We start from the raw sequence: 18,525 nt of genomic DNA, 5'->3' as shown, positions 1-18,525 counted from the left end.
CTAAAAGGAATCCTTCCAGTTCATGTCTTCACCTACCTACGTGCTCCATTTTACCTTCTCTGGTGCTTTTTACTCAGTTCTGCCATAGAGGGTAAAAATCTGCCAGAAGTCCTTCTGTCACCATTCACAAGAGAGGCAGTGCTGAGGCAGAGCAAATCATACTGTCTTCAGCACTCCAGTATCCAGATCAGGTGTCTACATTGCAGATTTGGAAGGCTTTGGCTCAGATTGCTACAGACCATTCTGCACACCACACTACACACTGTTCTGCACAGTGTTCCTGCTGCCTTTTTTTAACCCCCCATTTGCTCTTCCTGTTTTGTTTGTTTTGCTTGATATTGAACTTAAGGCCATGCTATTTCTTTGTAACACATTCTGCCTACCTGGTGCAATTACTTAGTCATGCCTGCCAGCTTGACGCTGCAGGATTTCCACCTGCTGTGGACTGTATTCCCAACTCAGTCTTTCTAAATACATGTCAGAGCAGCCAGAGGCTTTGTATATGGCAAAGAAAGATGCAACTGACTAGCATTATCCTTCTTTGCTGCAGCAGTGAAGGACCAGAAGTAGGTATCAATACATTTTTCAGCAGCTTTGCACGGTAAGAGTAAACAGATTGATAGCAAAAGTAACAGCATGTTTCTTTTGATACAGGAAGACAGACTATTCGGTGAGAAAATGCTAGAAGACCTATCTTAAATATTAAGTTCTTATAAACCTATCAGACTATTCAAAGTAGTAAGCAGAATATGAAAAATATTTCCAACAGTAACGCTTTGCTTGCTTCTCAGCTTGCTAATGCTTCTCTTTCCTGCCACATGCTTATCCCACCCATCCTCCTTTGGTCATGCTCATCCATTCTCCCATATCCTCTGTTTTCTACCATTCTCCTTGGGGATCCCCTGTGGTAATCCTACATGGCTAGGTTTCTATTTTTTTTAAAGACACTTTCTCAATGTCACCAAGTGGCTTGCTACAAACTATAGAAGACCCTGCTTCCCCCATTCTTGTTTGAGAACATGGAGTAAAAAGATGCTTCTGTTAGTACTGTCCTAGCAGTGAGTCCCCCTTCTCCAGCATTCCCTCAGAGACTCCCCAGATCTGCAGTCCTTTATCACTGTATGTCCCACTCCCCCACCCTCCCTACAGGCTGCTCATTCCTCCCTCCTGCCTGAGTCTTGTCCACTTGTTCCTCCTCTCCTTCCCTTCAATTACTGTCACTCACCTATGCAAGTGCATCCTGGGCAACAGGATGGCATTGCATTGCACCAGGTCCTGTGCAAGAACCCCTCACAGCCCCATACAGGCAGCAGTCTAAGAAATTCAGCTGCCAAACCACAGAGCACACTGCAGGGACTCCTCTCCAACAGGAGAGGAAAAACTTCTGAAGAGACACTTGGTTTCGAAGAGGTTCAGTCAACCTCAACACACTAATGAGAACCATTTCTCTAGTGCTTGCATATTGTTTTGAAAGAGGCAGTAGAAATACTTTGGGCATGCAGATCGTATTTCCCTTGCTAAAGAAACAAACATGCAAAATCATTTTGTTTGTTTAATTGATCACTGGTTAAGTCATAATACATTTCAAAGCAAAATATTCCTTTCAAGGACATTGTGCCAAACATTAAATCTACTTTTAAACAAGGCTTAATTTGACTATATTATCTTTATATACATACAGGTATAATTTTCATTTCACTAGTAGCAAAATTGCTTGGTACATTGCATTTCGTGAAAGATGGCAAAAATTAGGACTTGAATTAGTTCTTACCTTCCACACACCCCAAACCAGAAAAATCACAGGTATAGAAAGTACAATCACAACTACAGGTAATTACAATAAGGACATCAGAGCAAGCTAGGTCCTTATTAGAGGTTCCAATCACTTCTAGAAGTCTACATTGCAAATATACAGTACATTCCACTGAAGAGTTTCCGGCGTTCTCACAATGCCTCTTAATCCTCTTTTGGCAATAAAAAGCTTCTATGACAACATGTATCCTTCTTAAAAAAAAAAAATAGTGAATTTGTATTTTTGGAGCATATGTTGGAAGATTAATGCAGTCCAAACTGCAGTCTACAATAAGCTAACCCAAACAGAGAGCAAGCAAGCGTTGCAAGATTCATCCAGATCAGAAACCATAGCTCAGCTGAGTCACCCTTTGCTCCTACTCACTGGGGATCCAATAGCTACACCTCCTCTGCACCAGGGACAGTCTCAAGGGGTAGGAAATGATACATTCCCTCTACAGCTTTCCCAGGTCAATCGCCTGCAAGCTCTCAACCAAAAACGTCAACTGACTCAAATCACAGCTAACTGTGCAAGACTAAGTTGAACTTATTTACAAAGCATTCATTACACTGCAATTGTTAGACAATTAAGGACACAGCTACAGAGTAACAAGTTTTCCACACTTATGCTACCCGTGAAATATTCCTGTGAGCAGCAAAGAATGCAATGGTCCATGACTATGCAAACATACTGCTGCTGCTGGGGAAACAGCAATCTGGCCTTGGGAGGTGGAATGGTGCATGCAACCCAGCAGTCCCAAAAGGCAGTAGAGATTTCAGTTATGCCCAAACACTGCTTTGGTTTGTGCAAAATATTAATCTTATGCATGCAGCTTTGAGATGTATTCTGCATCCATGAAGGAACCATTACTCTGTGCTTGGCAAGACAATGCTGGAGGAACTTTCTAGAATTAGCAAGAAAAGGGAGGTAAACAAGGCATTTTTCATGAGCACTAGTTACCCTCACAGGTGCAATGCCAAGGACTCTGCCACTGTTTCAAGATCTACTTCATCAGCACTGTTGAAGGTTCTTACATTCTGTACTTGCTGAAAGAAGCTACCATTGATTAGACAAGTATCTGAACTTTACCCAAGTGACAATGCAGAGGCTTAATGTCTGGGATTCACTACTCACTAACAATATTGAGCATAACCCCATGATTTAACATGAATTAAGTGCTTAACTGCTCATTTTCTTTCTCTTCCCTGCTGTTCAGTTCAAGGAAAACTGACAGCACTAGGAAACATCAAACAGGTGTGCCCAAGGTTAAAGACACCAACTGATCTCCTCCAACATGGTCAAAACTGTGGTAAAAACTCTTTTCCACTTGGCAGGTTCTAGCCACACGCACTCTTAACACCTATTCTTCACAGATCTCATTTTTAAAAGTTAAGTTGCCTTACTCTCCAGATCTAACAGCAATGTAACATAAGCAACTTAATTCAGAAATAACTAGCGGAAACATGCCCTATCATTTTATAAGCCCTGTTTTATAGCAACTTCTGCAAAAAAAGCCGAGCACTTGGTACGCTTCTAAAAGGGCTGGAAAAGCAGGTTACAAACCAGGTTCCTTCCACTAGTCTACAACTGTTTTTATAGCAGAGGTATGTAAGAATATGTCAATAAAGAAAGATTAGAAAGCAACATTTGAGATGTAGGTTAGAGGCTGGATGTTCTTCTCTATGCTTCCCTTAACCTATGTTGCATTGCTTTTGTTTGCTCTTGCAATAACCATGTCAAGCTACTCCCTCTTAAGAGCCTGGTAGGCTGCAAAGAAGGCATGGTATTAGTCAGTTGTCATTAGCAGACAAAGGAACTACAAACGTGGGCCAAAAGGCACCATGGTTTGCTGTGGGAGTCAAGGAGATACTTAGGAATAGAACTACAAGTGTCATACATGACACCTGGTAGAGACACCATCAACCTGCTGGCAACAATTACCTCAACCTTAAGCTTTGCAGTCAGCAGAAGCAGATGTAAAGGATAGCATTCAGGGGATGATTTCACTTCAATATTTCAAAATTTAACCGTGCCATGAGTAATAAGCATGAATGAAATTACATTTTAAGCCCACAGAGAATTCACAGCATCTATTCAAGCCTCAGCTTAATCAATTTTTCTGTAGCCTATTCTAAAAGCTTTTCAGCTTGTGGACATTAAGAATACAGATACAGTGAAATGTGTGTGTAATAGTTTGAGTGCAGTCCTATCCCATACAGCAGACAACCAACTAACAATGAAGTACAGAGCGTGAGAAAGACTGAAAAGCCCTCAATCCCAGCAGGTTGGTTTTTTTACCATTTTTTATTACTGTTTTAAGACTAATTAAAACAGAACTTTTGGACTTTTTCTTCCCAATGATCCTCTCCTTTAAAAGCAACAATAAGACTCCATATATTTACATAAAATTTACCTTAACCTCCCTCTACCCAGATTCCTGTAACTAAAAAAATTAACATATAAGCCTTACATTATGAAACACCTTTAGTGGTCCTCACGCTGCTTTATCTTCTAAAGAAAACAAACCTTCATTTTACTATGGTCAAGTTCATCACTTGAATATTTAAAATTTGCTTACTGCACATTCTTGTAGGCAATGCAGCTAAATGACATAGTTACACAAAAAAAACCCACCCAAAACATTTTCATTGTCAAGATTTGAGAGTTTACCAAACTGAGCCTCTCCCAGATTCTTAGCACCAAAATTCAACTACATAGAAAGGAGCAGGACACAGGAATCAGCCAGTTCTCCCACTGAGGACCAGAGCTGATTAAGCCATAAAATAAGTTGTAAACCTCCTTGAAGTTTCACTATCAAATGGCTCTTGGAAGAATCCACAGCCAAACTTAATGATTTTCCATAATTTTAGAAAGGGGAAAAAATTTGAAGAGATCTTCAGTTCCAGATAAAATTAGTGCACTCATGTTTCCCTCCTCACTTAAAATCACATCTAAGTTTCTTCTCCCCATTAAAGAAAATTTTGCAACCAAGAGTAGAGAAATAAAAACAGAAATGTAGACATCATCCAGAAGATGCTACCAAACATACAACGCAGAGGAAGATATTTTCATCCCAATTTTCAGTTTTAATTTTTATAGACATATTTCAAGGAAAGAGCAATTCAAAATGTGTCCCTCAAAATTAAGTATTAGTATGTCCTGAAAGTTAAATTGTGCTGAAAGGAACACGGGTTTTTAAAGTAGTCCTTCCTTACTGAAAGCAGCTCCCTCAGAAATGCCTTATCTCTCAGCTGTATATAGGAGTGCAGCAAATCAGTGCCATTATATATCTGTGTATGTCTTTTTAAATCTATTACTAGATATCATTTGCCCTAGAACTGTAAAAAGCCACGCAGGTCTCCAACAAACCTATGCTACCAGCAGAAGCCCTTAATTTCAAGAGATGCAGACCACTCATACATACAGAATTAATGAAGTGTCCCACCGGAAAAAGATTAGCTCTTACTCTAAATCAGACAGCAAGTTACCTGTTTTTATGAAGAAATCTACTGAGATTCAAGACTGCTTCAAAGCAGTAACTGAAATACAACTGCAGCTATGAATATTATATAACCATCCATAATTGATCCAGGCTTCCATCTTAAAAAAAAAAAACCAAAACCAACCACAAAACACAGTAGCTGAATATATATGTGAATATACACACACAAAAGCTTTTATCAAGACATTATTAAGTAACCGTGTTAGATCTGAGCTTAGAGACTATAAATTGCAACCTGTGTTCACAACTCTCTAACCCAGGCTCTCAGGCTGGCATGGCAGTGGAAAACCTAATCCAACATTAGAATCTCATGTTTTCTGTTTAGACATTGCTCAGCTGAACAGTTACCTCTGATAATGGTACAGTGTCTCTCAGTTAAGCATGCAAAATGTATAAAATGTCAAGATGATCAAAATATCCCCTTGAATGCCCAACTACTGTTTCAAGAGAAAACATGACAAGTTTTCTTATCAAATTGTGTCTCTACTCATCTTGCAGTACCTACATGGAAGGTAGGTGAGCGGAAACACAACAGTCTACCAATACACCCTATGTTTTCACATACACTGATGTCATGCATATCTCAAAAATACAGAAGTTCAGACGTGCAGCAAAATGTGTTCAAGCACTTTGAGCGCTCTCCAGATGATGAGTAATGTAGTATTTACTCAGAGAAATCAAAGCGGAGTGAAATGTTTTGTGCTCACATTTAAGTTTCCAAATAACATTATTTCTATCAGAGTCCAATGGAAGGAATGTTCTACTGAAATCAAGAGCAAAAGACACCATTTAAAGAACTAGGAAAATAAGCACTGGCCAGACTACTGTGTTCCAAAGGTTCATAATAAATAACAAAACAGCAGGAATATGCAGACGTTAAAGTCAAGGTTTGTTTCTAAATTCATGATATGTAAAAAAAAATTAAAAGTCAAGAACAAACCTGGCTGACTTTCCCACCTTTGGGGCCTTTTTGGTTAAACAACTGTTAATTTATTGTAAGGAACACTGGCATTGTCAGAAAACATTATTTACAGAATGATTGTCAGACTGATGACAAAATACAGATGAAAATATATACCTTCAGGTTTGAGATAAGCCAACCAAATTCACTGCTGATAACTAATGCACTTTGAATAAGGCAACAGGCACCAAACCAAAACTGAATGACAAGACTATTGACATTAACAGTGAAATTGGGGAAGGGAGAGGTAAAGCAAAGATCAATGAAATTGGAATGATTTACAATTAATATCAGTATTCCAGAAATCATGGACCTTCATTAAAATTCTATTTTACCATATCTAAAACTGAAAGGAAATCTTTACTCCCAGACTGAGATTTCTGAGCAGCTGTTTTCTTAATGCATCTATGTAATGCTTTGTACTCTACATCTTACAAAATACATCACCACATTTAAGTGCATGATTAGAAACTGTGCTGAAATCATGGAAAAACACTTCATAAATCATAAGCGCAATAAAGTCACAAGAATACTCAGCTCCAGGTTTTTTTAAGTAGTTCTATAAAAGGTGAAATTTTAGAAAAGGGACTTTGATCCCTGGTTTTCGAACTCTGACCATGCATCGTTCAATTCCATGAAGATCATTTTGGCATACTGCTCATAAGGTTGTCCTGTGGCCTGAAAACAAAGAGAACATATTAGAAGCCTAAAAATATTGTGAATTATTTTATTTTTGCTATTCAACAACTTTAGACTGTTGCATGAATATAATTTCGCAGACACCAAGCTCTCTCCAATCTTATCCAAAGTTTGCCATGAATGATTTTAAACAAAGCCAAAGCCTTGGCTTCCTTACATTACTTCAAACTTTTAGTGCAATTCATGGCACTTCACTAAAACCAGTTTTACAAGCTGTTCTTTTTATAAGAAGTTTTAGTTAATGATTAAATGCAATCATTTTTGGAATTCCTTCCTGACAGACTTTGAAGTAGTGTACAGGAATAAAATTTAAGCACTATTTAAGATGACTCCTTTTGGACAGGATTTCCTGGAGAAAAATCTGTTGCTGATTGTGGATGATGTTCAGATTCAACATTAACAACATAGCACTTCCTGTGCATTTGCCTCCATACTCAAATGAAGATAGTATGCTTCTGATTCCCTGCCTATTTCACAGCAGCCCTACCTCTGGGCCAACCCAACCCCCACGCTCAGTAAAGATCAAGTCCCACAAGATAAGTCATTTTAACAAGATTTTTTTCCCCAACACAAAAGGGAAGCCACAGACCCTCTCCAGTATTCTCCCCCATCTCCTGCTGCTTGGCTTTTGCCAGCTGCAGTACTTTATAGACCCTTTTAGGGACTGCTTTAACTCAAAGTGACAGAAAAAACAAAGAATAAGAAATGCATCAGAGACTTGTGTTCTGACACTGATATGTTAAAGGGTCTTAATGAAAGCACCAAAAAAACACCATGAAGGTGGAGGAAGCCACATGGCCAAGAACAGCAAAAGACTGCGGGAAGAAAAGAACAATGTCTTGTTTATCTGTTATGGATACAAGAAGGCACAGAACTTAAGACTACTGCTCACTGAACCACCAGTGAAAGCAAACCACAGAATTCAAACTAGGTATATTTAACATGTATCTTTACATCTACAACACATCCTAGAGCAATGACTCAAAAAAAGAAGCTACCTTCATACATTGGGAGACTACCAAACAGCAATGGAATGCATTAAATATTTTAAAAAGACAAGTGGAATGTCATATTCATCAAGTATTTTTCAACTGCTAATTTGTTTACTCTAGTAAAATTTACTTTTTCTAGTTCCTAGTAAAGTTGTTTAGTCAAAGGAGGTTCAGCATTTTTTTCCTACCAGTTTTTCTATGGCAGCCTCTGAGTCTTCATATCCTAAAAGACCTGAACTAACAGCTGGTAGAAATAAAGCAGATTCCACTCATCAACATTAAACCTGCCAGCAGTCAGTCAGAACCCAGCATAAATGACTTTGGTTCTCATCTTTCATTTGTTGACACTTATCTCTTGAATTCTGAGCTATGTCAGAGTGACAAGAAAAATCCTGTACTACCTGAGTACATTAGGACACCAAATTCAGAAGACAATGGAAGCAAAGCAAAGGGCATCTAGGGTGCTGATCAAGAAGCAAGGCTGCAGCATCTGTCAATGACTAGCATGGTGTGGTAAAAGCAGTTTGTATTCCTTCTGAAGGAAAGAAGATCAGAGGAATACACTCACCTTATCTGGATGAACTACAAGCACTGCTTTCCTGTAGTACTTCTTTACTTGTTCAGGAGTTACTAGATCTGCCATGCTGACTGGTTTCCACTTATTTTCCCCTTCCCAAAGCACAGTATGAAGAGTGGAGATTAATGCTCTGATATTTCTCTCCTTTCCTTCAATCCATTCAAGAATCTGGGAAAACCAGAACGTATAGAACGGAATGCATCACTTAGCATTCTCAGTCTATCCAGAGACATAACCTTCACTCTGTACAAGACTGCAAGATTAAGACCCAAATACAGTTGCCTTGCTGCATTCACACCCAAAATCCAACTTTCTCACTACACCATTCTTTGTGGCACCCAGATCATTAGCCACCCAAGTGATATTTTGTGTTGCCACTAAGGAGCAGCTCATTGTTATTAGTTTATTGCAGAAATTCAGTCATTGCAAGAGAAATTACTGGTACAGTTAATTTTACAGGGTTTTGTAATATGTAATGACAAGAGAATTGACAGGAGTAATTAAAAACATCTGTTACAGTTACATTACCTCCATGCCAGGGCACAACATTAATTTACTAAAATTTGTACTTGATTTGTACAAAAGTTTCAGATTATGTATATTAATAGTTAATGTTTACTTAAGCCACCTGCAGGGATGCACAAACTAAAGTGTTCTTTCAGATATCCCGATGAACGTAGATTAGAACTGGCCATTTCACAGACTTTAACAGCAATATTCAAGCCACTGTGATATACTGATACAGTGTCTTCATTGAACACTACGTTATGCAATATGAAAGTCTCTGCCCTCTATCAGCAACAAGTATGGTAAACAAAAATCTATTTATTTCCATTTATGGTGATTTGTGTTAAAAGGTACTCATGCAAGCTCTGCACACTTTCTTCATGTAAGACACTCTGTGAAAACAAATTTCAGCATCTCTCTGAAGTTCTTTTATAAACTTTTCTAAAGCACTATAAAGACTACAAAACTGGAAGTATCTTAATATGTGATGTTATCAATGAGTAATACATCAAAAAAATCTGAGCATTTGATCAGGTAAAACCCCACCGTCTAGTTCTATAGCCCATCTCCAGAACTGCATCTTTTAGTAATTTTTTAGGACAGCAGGAGCACTTGTTAACTGGTAAATGCAAGTGGTCCCTTGAAGACAGCTATTCTCACCTGCCTTTTTTTTAAAGTGTAGTTTTGTATTATCAGCCAAATCCATCTTTTCTAAGGAGATCTTTGGGAACACAAGAGATAAAGAACAGTTCTGGCTACAAGATACGGACTCTGACAAGAAAATAGGTTCTTAAATTCTCCAAGCTCAGCTGAAACAGGAACTTGCGTTCCATCCACACACTTTGTGCTGTTGTCACTGCCACTTCACTGCCAACTGACTCTTGTTCATACTAACTAACTTCTACAGTCATATGATTTAAACACAGATAAAATCTTATTCTGCTTTATCGGTTTGTTCTGTTAGTCATTGTATCCTTCTGCTCTGTTATCAGCAGTTCTAAGCTCAGATTTTCACTTAAATCAAAATCACTGTTAAACAAACCTTTAGTTTCAAGGGGTCCATATCTTTAGACATTTCCTGTTTTCTCATCTCAGCAATGGTCTTTGGTCCCTTTTTATCAGATTTAGCCGAAAACCCTTGATTAGATAAGAGATCCTCAAAGTCATTTTCTGAAACTTTTGGCTTTTGACCTATGAAAGGAGAAAAAGATTAAATGAAAAGTTACATAGGAAAATACATTAATGGGGGAAATACATTGCACTTAGATACACCTGCATGACATTTGTCACTGCCATGATAAATACCCTTCAGTGGCTTGATAAACTCCACAAGACTAACAGAAGGCTAGGATCAAAAGGGATCATTGACCAGCTTTCAGTCCAGACCAGAACCTCATGTGCATACACGTGACTAAATACTTGCACATCTTTTTTTAAAAAATGGAGTAGACTGGATGGAGTACACATCTACCTATTCATGATTTTGGAAATGGTTCCATTTTTTTACTATAAAGCAATTTCAACTACTGTGCAGCTGTTTTTCAAGTGACTCAATATTTTAGTCAGAAGTATGTAATCAACATTTAAGTACGTTGAAACTTATGCAGAATAATGAATGCATAAAATATCAATATGAATGGTCATTACAGAAGTAAAAAATTTTAGAGAACTGTAGAATGACTGAATTCTGAAGAGGCCTCTGGATGTCTTGTAGTCCAAACCCCACTCAAAACATGGACAAACCAGATAAATTTCTCAGGTCCTTGTCCAGCTGAGGTCCACCTGTTTTCAAGGATGAGGAATCACAACACCCCTTTCCCCATTTCAGCGTTTCAGCATGCTAATTGATATTTTTCCCCCCTGTTCTCCAATCAGACTTTCCTGTGCTGCAACTTATGCCCACTGCCTCTCCATTCTGTAACCTTTTTCCCAGACACAGATCAACCAAATCATTTCAACTTACAGAAGTACGTGCTGTTCACTTATATGCCAGTTAAAGAGAGGCATAATCCTAATACCAACACATGAGGAAAATAAAATTTTCCAAGAAGGTTAATGTAAAAGATGCCATGCCCATCCCTATACCTCTAGGTTTGCCTATTCAGTTGGAACATCTTAAGGGACTGGTTCAAAGAATGATTCCACCTATTCCCATCCCCATCCTTGTCTGAAACACAAAAATTTCTAGTAAGTTTAACCTCAATCTTTTTTAAGACTAGCTACTATTCTTCAGCTAGGAAAAATGTTGCATCCTTTTACCTGTGTATCACAAGTATGAAGCAACACTATCAACCATCTCTCCCCTGGATAGATCAAATTTACCTTTCTGACCCAGTGATAAAAAAAAACAGTACCCATGTGGGGGAGTGAATGTAGCCTTGAGACTTTATGCCCAAACTTGCAAATAACTGGGGCGTGGTCAGCTTGTCTCTGTGATATTCTAGTGTGGCTTTGCAAAAGCAGGACACCAGATTAGGCAAGATCTTTTCTGATTTCAATTAGATACAACCTAAACGTAAATAAAAAGATGAAGGTACAAGAGTTTCTGCAGGTAACAGCGCATCTGACTAACTTCTCACAGGCGGTTATAAGTAATGCCTTCAGAAAACTTACCAAAGCTCGGGGTTCTGACTCCTCTTTCTTCTCGTCCTCCAATAACACTGAAGTTTACTGTGTAATTTGGTTTAGCTGGTGTGCTGGCTTTGGTCTGGGACTGCCATGAAGTAATCTGTGGTTTTGTGGATTTCTGCCACTGATTTCCCAACTTCTGAGATGGAGCAGTCTTCTGACCAAAGCCACTACTCAAGAGTCCACCACTGGAGGAACCTAACAATAAACACTAAATTAGTTGTTCAGCTTCGTACCTGTCAGCTGTTTAATGCAAGTATGACAGCTTGGTCTTGATATCTAATCACATAGTTTACAGTGATACCACTTTACAAGAGAAAGCATAACACAAAAGTGTGTGTTAAATGTATTTAAGAGTCTCAGTAACAAGTAACGTGGATGGCAGGAGCTAGATCCATTACTCAGTCTTCCAGACTCTTGCAGCTCAAGTTCCCAACTGTCAGTTTTAGCAGAAGCGTTCACTCTTGTCTGAATGGCCAGGCACATGTAAGGCCAGAAAATAATTCAGCAGTGACAGTAGTTCTGCCTCCCAATTCATTACACTTCAATGTCTGTTAATATGCAGGGACACTGAAAAACTAATTATATGATCAAGAAAATGTAATATATTAAAGAATATTTTCAAACGAATGCTGTCCAAGTCTCTAGTGATTTCTTGCACTACTGTTTAAGAAAAATGAGAAGATTATTCTACAGCAGCATTAACAGTGAATGTTGCACATGAGTAAAAAAAGCACTGAAGCCTTCAGGGATACTGTTGTAATCACCCTGGTGTGACCTATAGGCCTCTGTCTATCAACACAATATTAACTCAATTTTTAATATCCCATTTCTCTTCACTAAACCAGTATAAATAACACTGCTTAGCAACTTCACCTGCTACTCACTTCGGGAACAATACACAGGGCCTCTTTGCCACTGTACAATACTCACTGTAAACAAATTGAGCAGAATAAAGCTCCAACCTTTTAAATTCATTATTCAGCTTTTTGCCTCACCGATGAGCATGAACCTGAGATTTTTTAATTCTAAACCAAGCCACCATTAAATTTCCCTTGACTGACTTCCTTTGGAAAGATTTCTATAAATTCAGTTGCCTTGACAAGTTGCATATACCTGGCACATACCCATCACAGGGAAAAAATTGCATGATGACTGAATTTAGATACATCTAGATTTTTTGGAAGAGAAACATTTTATACCACACATATGGCATCCTAAAATAGATTAAGACCTCTTCATGTTGGAAGAATTCCCTAGAAATGACAGAACATTAATTCAAGACTAGTGGTCAAATATGGCTACACATCTGAAGCCTGCCAGGAAATATGAATGAAATACTGACACTTCAAAACCAGAGATCTTTATCACTTGGTCTTGAATTACAAACTTATGATCCCATCTCATTATTTCTTGGAGGAAGGTGAATTAGTATTTGCATTTCCACATACGGTACTAATCAGCTTCTAATGATTACAGAACCTAACTTTGAGCTCAAACATCAGTCAGTTTAAACTTACTTGTTCTTTTCTATTTTTCCCTCCTTTTATTCACTCTAGAGCCACAGAAAAAAAACACCCAAACTTGTCTAGGTATACACAGCCATGTAAGCTCAGTTTCTTCTTTCAAAACTGATTCCCCACACCTCAGCCCTCCTGATAGCTATCTTTTATAGCTGCTGCTCATAGTTATAACACCTTAGACAAGAGGACGTCTCCCCAGTGTCACGTACAAGATACCACACTATACTTCTAAATACCACACCTGATAAGACCTAGTATTGCAATATAGCACCTCATAAAATCTAGGATCGCGCTATTTTTTCATGAAAGCACCCAATTGCACAGTCAACTCAGTCTTCAGTCACTTCAAACTTGTGAAATTTATGGAAAAAAAATCCCTGCTACTAATCAGAGTACATGACCTCACACACTGAAAAATAATCTCATTCTACTACTCTTTCAAAGCATTCTACATTCATTATTTCAGTCTTCAAGGCCAACCAATTCCTCCTGCAGGACAAGCCAACACCTCACTATCAGCAGCAATTATTCAACACCACACTCCTACTTTCTGGTACAGTATCATTCCTAGAAATGAAGAGTGTGAGAACAACTACCACAGAACACTATTGGTATCCTACCATTAGACTGATATGCTTCTAGTAACTACCTTTAGCTATTGTTTCTTTTCTGTTTTTATAGCATTCCCAATTAAGCAGCTTTCACTCTCATAACTCTTCTTCCAGAATAATTACTTCTATGAGAAGGCCAAAAAACTCCTATGAAAAATACAACACTGAGTCTAAACTCCAGCTCTTATACTCCCTGAAAATTCAGTTCAAGCCTGAGAAGGTTAATTAGCACAGTAACATCTGGCTACTTGTTAATGCAGTCATTTTTCCTACTGAAAGTTAACTGAAGGATGAATTGATCTAAATGCTGCTAAAAACAGTACAATTTCTTCCACTAGTTCAGTGTATGCTATACCTGCATCTCCAAATCAAAGACAAATTGATTCTTTTATTGTCACACTATCTATAGATTTAACAAGTCGATATTAACCTGGAACTATTAAACTAGAAAATTTTTGTAAATTGTTTACTGCAGAGCAGCCTTATTGCTACTGCTTCAATACTAGAATTTTGCAAGTAATTATGCACAGAAAACATGAAGAAGCCAAACGTTGTATATTACCTTGTGTTTATATAAGGTAATTCTATGAAGAGGATAGCCAATTCAATACAAAACGCTTACTGCCCAGGCAACAGGATAAAAATCTCTGTCAGCTTCAAGCTAAGGGAAAAGTACATTTCTGCAATTCAGCAACTCAGCAACTATAGGCTGTTTCAAATTGTTCCTTGGACTCTTGCAGCTAGTCACGTTTAACAGCTACAAATCAGCCATTTGCTATGGCAGCGTGGTCCTGAAATTCAAGGACCTCTGCTTTTTTTATTGCCTTTAGTTTTTGTGCTCTTTGAGAATGTTGCAGGGCTAATTCCTGAGTTTGGGGTGAATATAAAATGCTGGGATGAGTGTTACTCTGCGATGTGTCTGCTATCTTCCATAACTTCTTGTGCACACCACTGCAAACAGAAAAATGTTCATAATGCTCATGGTATTGGCGTACAAGTATGGGCTTGATTTGTGCTCACTTACAAACATTACAGGTTTGAGTAGCGGAGCTATTAAGGCCTACTGAATTTAAAGAAAAGTACCGAATTCAAAGGAAAACAACGGTCACTTTCAATCTAACAAAGCATTTAAGCCAACTTCCATTTTACAACCTTCACAGCACAGTATCAATCAATACTAGATAAGAAACCTCATGCTTAGTTACTGAATCGGCAATCCCTGGTTTCTCTTACCTTCTCAACTAGATTCTGAAGCCTTAAGTATTTACACTGTTTCTAAATCCCAGCTGGGGTTACCTTCTGAAATGCTGTTCTGGATGTTTCACACAATCTTTGTAAAGATTCAATCTTTTATTGTCACTTGCCTCCTCTGAGCAACAGCCTGAAGCTGGTTGTTAACAATTAAAAGGAAATACTTTCCTTTATATAAGTTATCAGTTACATTTATTGGTACAAGAAGCAAATCAAACTGTAGAGGCATTAAATATAACCTCTTAAAAGTAAGATCTTACCTGGAAGACCAGATCCAAGATTGGCAAGGTCAGCAAAAGGATCAAAGTTCTGAGATTTAGCCTGGCTGAAAGACAGTCCTGAAGACACACTGGACTGGCTTCCTGTGGTAAAAGCTTGATCTGCGTAATAAAAAAACCCCATATAATGTACTTCATGTATTTGGAAATTCAGAGAATGAATAAAAGTATTATTTTCCACAACACCTCATGTAAACCTCCCCAGCATTCTACTCCATGACAAGAATCACCATTACTATAGACAACTGAAACTATTTGGTTCCTCTGTCTTTAGCTTACTCTGAAAAACTATGCAACTGCCTTACTAAAGGGGCATTTAAACACAAGAGCATGGAGTCCTTTAAGGAACAACGCAAAAATGCATGAAGACATGTTCAGCATTTTCACATGATTAAAATGATCAAGTCTGGAATATTCCTTATTCCCTCTAATGGAAGAATTTCATTTCATAATACCTTCGAAAAGAGGCTTCAACTGGGGTGATGCTACATTGCTGGTTGCTGAGGAATCTGGCCAAGAATCCCATCCACATAAGAGATCTGGGTGACTTGTAGAAGATGATACTTTAGGTGGCTCAGGTGTCAAATTCCCTACAGGAGAAAAAAAAGAAATCTTATAATTATACTTTTGCGAAAGCCATCACAATGACAGATACTTTGCCAATACCAGTAGAATTGTGTACCACAGTGTCAACTACAATGGCCAACTACACGGCTTGCTTAAATTTCCCCATAACACAGTCATACAGTCTTAAACAGGACTCAGAAGGGTTTTATCACTGGAATTCCTTAATTTGTATTTCAAACATCCCATGAACTTCATAGAGAACATCTCTTCATGCACAGGCAGTGCTATGAATTTAACGGCGTAGGTGTCTGGGCCATAAGGACTAGCTAAGGATGGCTTCAGGGCACGCTGCTGTTCCTGACAATGCAGCAGGTAACCAGAAAGCAGCAGTGCTTCATTAAATGGCACTCTGTATCAGTCAACAGTCTGGGTGCTACACAGGCGGAGCCAGGTCACTTCAAACTTTAGATTTGCCTACCCCAGGCATCATGGGACAAAGGCAGCTCTAGAAAAACTAACAGCCCTTTTATGGCTATTGATTGCATGCAATTAAAGAGCAGGATACAGGAAGAGTGATCTCTTCTGGGAAAAGACTCAGCATCACTAGCTCCATGGATAAAAGCTGCTTTTCTATGTGCACAGCAAAACCATCACACCAATTGAAAACAGACAATGAAACAGTTTCATTCAAAAGGATGCAAATGTGCTTGAGCACAGCTTGTAAGAACTCACAGTAAAGCAGGACAGTTTTTGAGTGTAATCACCCCTTCAATGCTAGGACAACAGTCAGTGCTACAGGCAGAGGTGATATTTCAGCAAAATCAGTATATTTAGTGGTGCTCTAAGACATTTTGAAGACCTATGGTTTGGAAAGCTAACCCAGCCATCCTTACAAAAATAGTGACATTTTGATGGTTTGGCAATACTACATCACTGCTTTTGACTTCTCTCAGCTCCTCAACTTTACATTCTGAATACTGATACCAAAACACAGAAGCTATTTTACCTTATTTGAGGAAATAATTAGAAGGAAATTAAATATCCCCTCCACCACCTCAATCCACTAATTCTATTTATACTTAGATCTTAAAGTTGCAAAGAGAGCACAACAAATACAACGCAACAAATGTCTGCCAAGAGGTTGTATTATGGCAGTCACCTCTGCTGCATGTGAAGGAAAACATCAGAATAAGATGCACAAAGTAGCCACCAAAGTCTTCTGAAGGTATAGTACAAATTTCAGCCCTTTCTCCAGGCTTAAGCCTCATCTTGCTGTCTCTGAAGCCATGGGAGAAACAGTATATATTTGCCTTGGCACTCAGGACCACAGCTATCTGCTACACAGCAGTGTCACTGGCCATAAATGTGAAAATATCCAAAAGTGTCTCTTCACCAGTTTTGAAATCTGCTGTATCATGTGCCATTCCCAAACATTAAGTGGACATTCAATTAATATTAGTACTGATTTTTAAGCTAGAAATAATTTTGGCTTATGTTCTCTGCTATTACAAGGTTTTTTACAGGGGCATGAGGAAATTTACAACCACTTACAGAATTAAATATAATAAAAACAAGCTGAGAGAAAAAAAGAATAAAGTAAACTGCATTTGAATGCATTTGAAAGATTGAGAACACACTATAGTAATCATGTGTTTTATAACTGGTGGTTTAAGAACAGTCAAGTTCTTCACTTCCACCACCCTGAACAAAGCAGGGAGTAGCCTATTGCTACATACAGCAGTAAATTCACTATCAATAGTACAAGTTCACATAAATCCACTACATTACCAGGAAAAGCTGCAACAATGGAATACAATATGCAATATACTGAACAGGTAAGATGTACCTCCTGGAAGTGTTTATTCTTATGCTATATACTTTCTAATTGTACAACTTGGACGTCACAATAGATTTTAACATCAAGAAATAGCATTACCAACATGATAGTCTGATTTCTACATATTCTGAAGACGTATGATGAGACCACATGCTGAATCAGTTATTTTCCTAACCTGGTACACTGGATTTCATACAGACACATTAAGGTAAAGGAGCAGAATATCTAAAGAAAGGGTAAAATATGAAGCTTAGCTTAATATTCTGAAAGCTGAGGATTAGCGATCATGGGCAAGCAGACCCATACCTGCTGTCTCCTTAAGTTTTCTTTAATGCGCATATTTATAATCCTTAGCCATACAGCACTAAACACCACCAGAGGTCAGGGCATAGTTCTTTACTAACACTGCTCAAACCAAGCTAAGATGCAAGAATAAGTTGGTAGTAATTAGATCATGCTTTCCAGCTTCCCAAAATAAGAGACCTGTGTTTTACTATATCCTACACACAACCTACATTAGGTTTTCTTTATTTAACTTGACATCTCTACAAGAAATCCTTTAATCACAGAGGACAACAGGATTTTCTGTGAACCAAGAGGCTGGTTTAGTATGACGCAAAGTTTTTTAACCTTGTCTAAAGCCTGACTGAGAACATGGTCATCACAGAAACTAAAAAACTCTGAAGAAGACTGCACTGGTCTTTTGATCACTGTCCGCATCTCTTGCTATCTTTTGATCAGATCAGTTCATTCTCGCAGAGGGAAATACATTCCTGACTCAGCTTGCATTAGAGATGACC

General features: G+C 38.3%; 1 protein-coding gene across 1 annotated transcript in view; it reads right to left on the bottom strand.

Moving 5' to 3' along the window:
• Window positions 1–6,831: 6,831 nt before the first annotated feature.
• GAK (cyclin G associated kinase) overlaps window positions 6,832–18,525 on the bottom strand; it is a 69,384-nt gene continuing 57,690 nt past the window's right edge. The window contains exons 21-26 of the mRNA XM_009883308.1: window positions 15,777–15,911; window positions 15,304–15,423; window positions 11,644–11,856; window positions 10,073–10,221; window positions 8,515–8,691; window positions 6,832–6,933 (exon numbers count right to left, since the gene is read on the bottom strand). Of these exons, the coding sequence (XP_009881610.1) occupies window positions 6,832–6,933; window positions 8,515–8,691; window positions 10,073–10,221; window positions 11,644–11,856; window positions 15,304–15,423; window positions 15,777–15,911 (896 nt within the window). The remainder of the gene's footprint in view (window positions 6,934–8,514; window positions 8,692–10,072; window positions 10,222–11,643; window positions 11,857–15,303; window positions 15,424–15,776; window positions 15,912–18,525) is intronic.

Source organism: Charadrius vociferus, unplaced genomic scaffold (genome assembly GCF_000708025.1).
Source record: "Charadrius vociferus isolate BGI_N301 unplaced genomic scaffold, ASM70802v2 scaffold343, whole genome shotgun sequence".
NCBI classification, from domain to species: Eukaryota; Metazoa; Chordata; class Aves; order Charadriiformes; family Charadriidae; genus Charadrius; species Charadrius vociferus.
The sequence above is the reverse complement of the archived record's forward strand: the minus strand, read 5'-3'. Positions and strand labels throughout refer to the sequence as shown.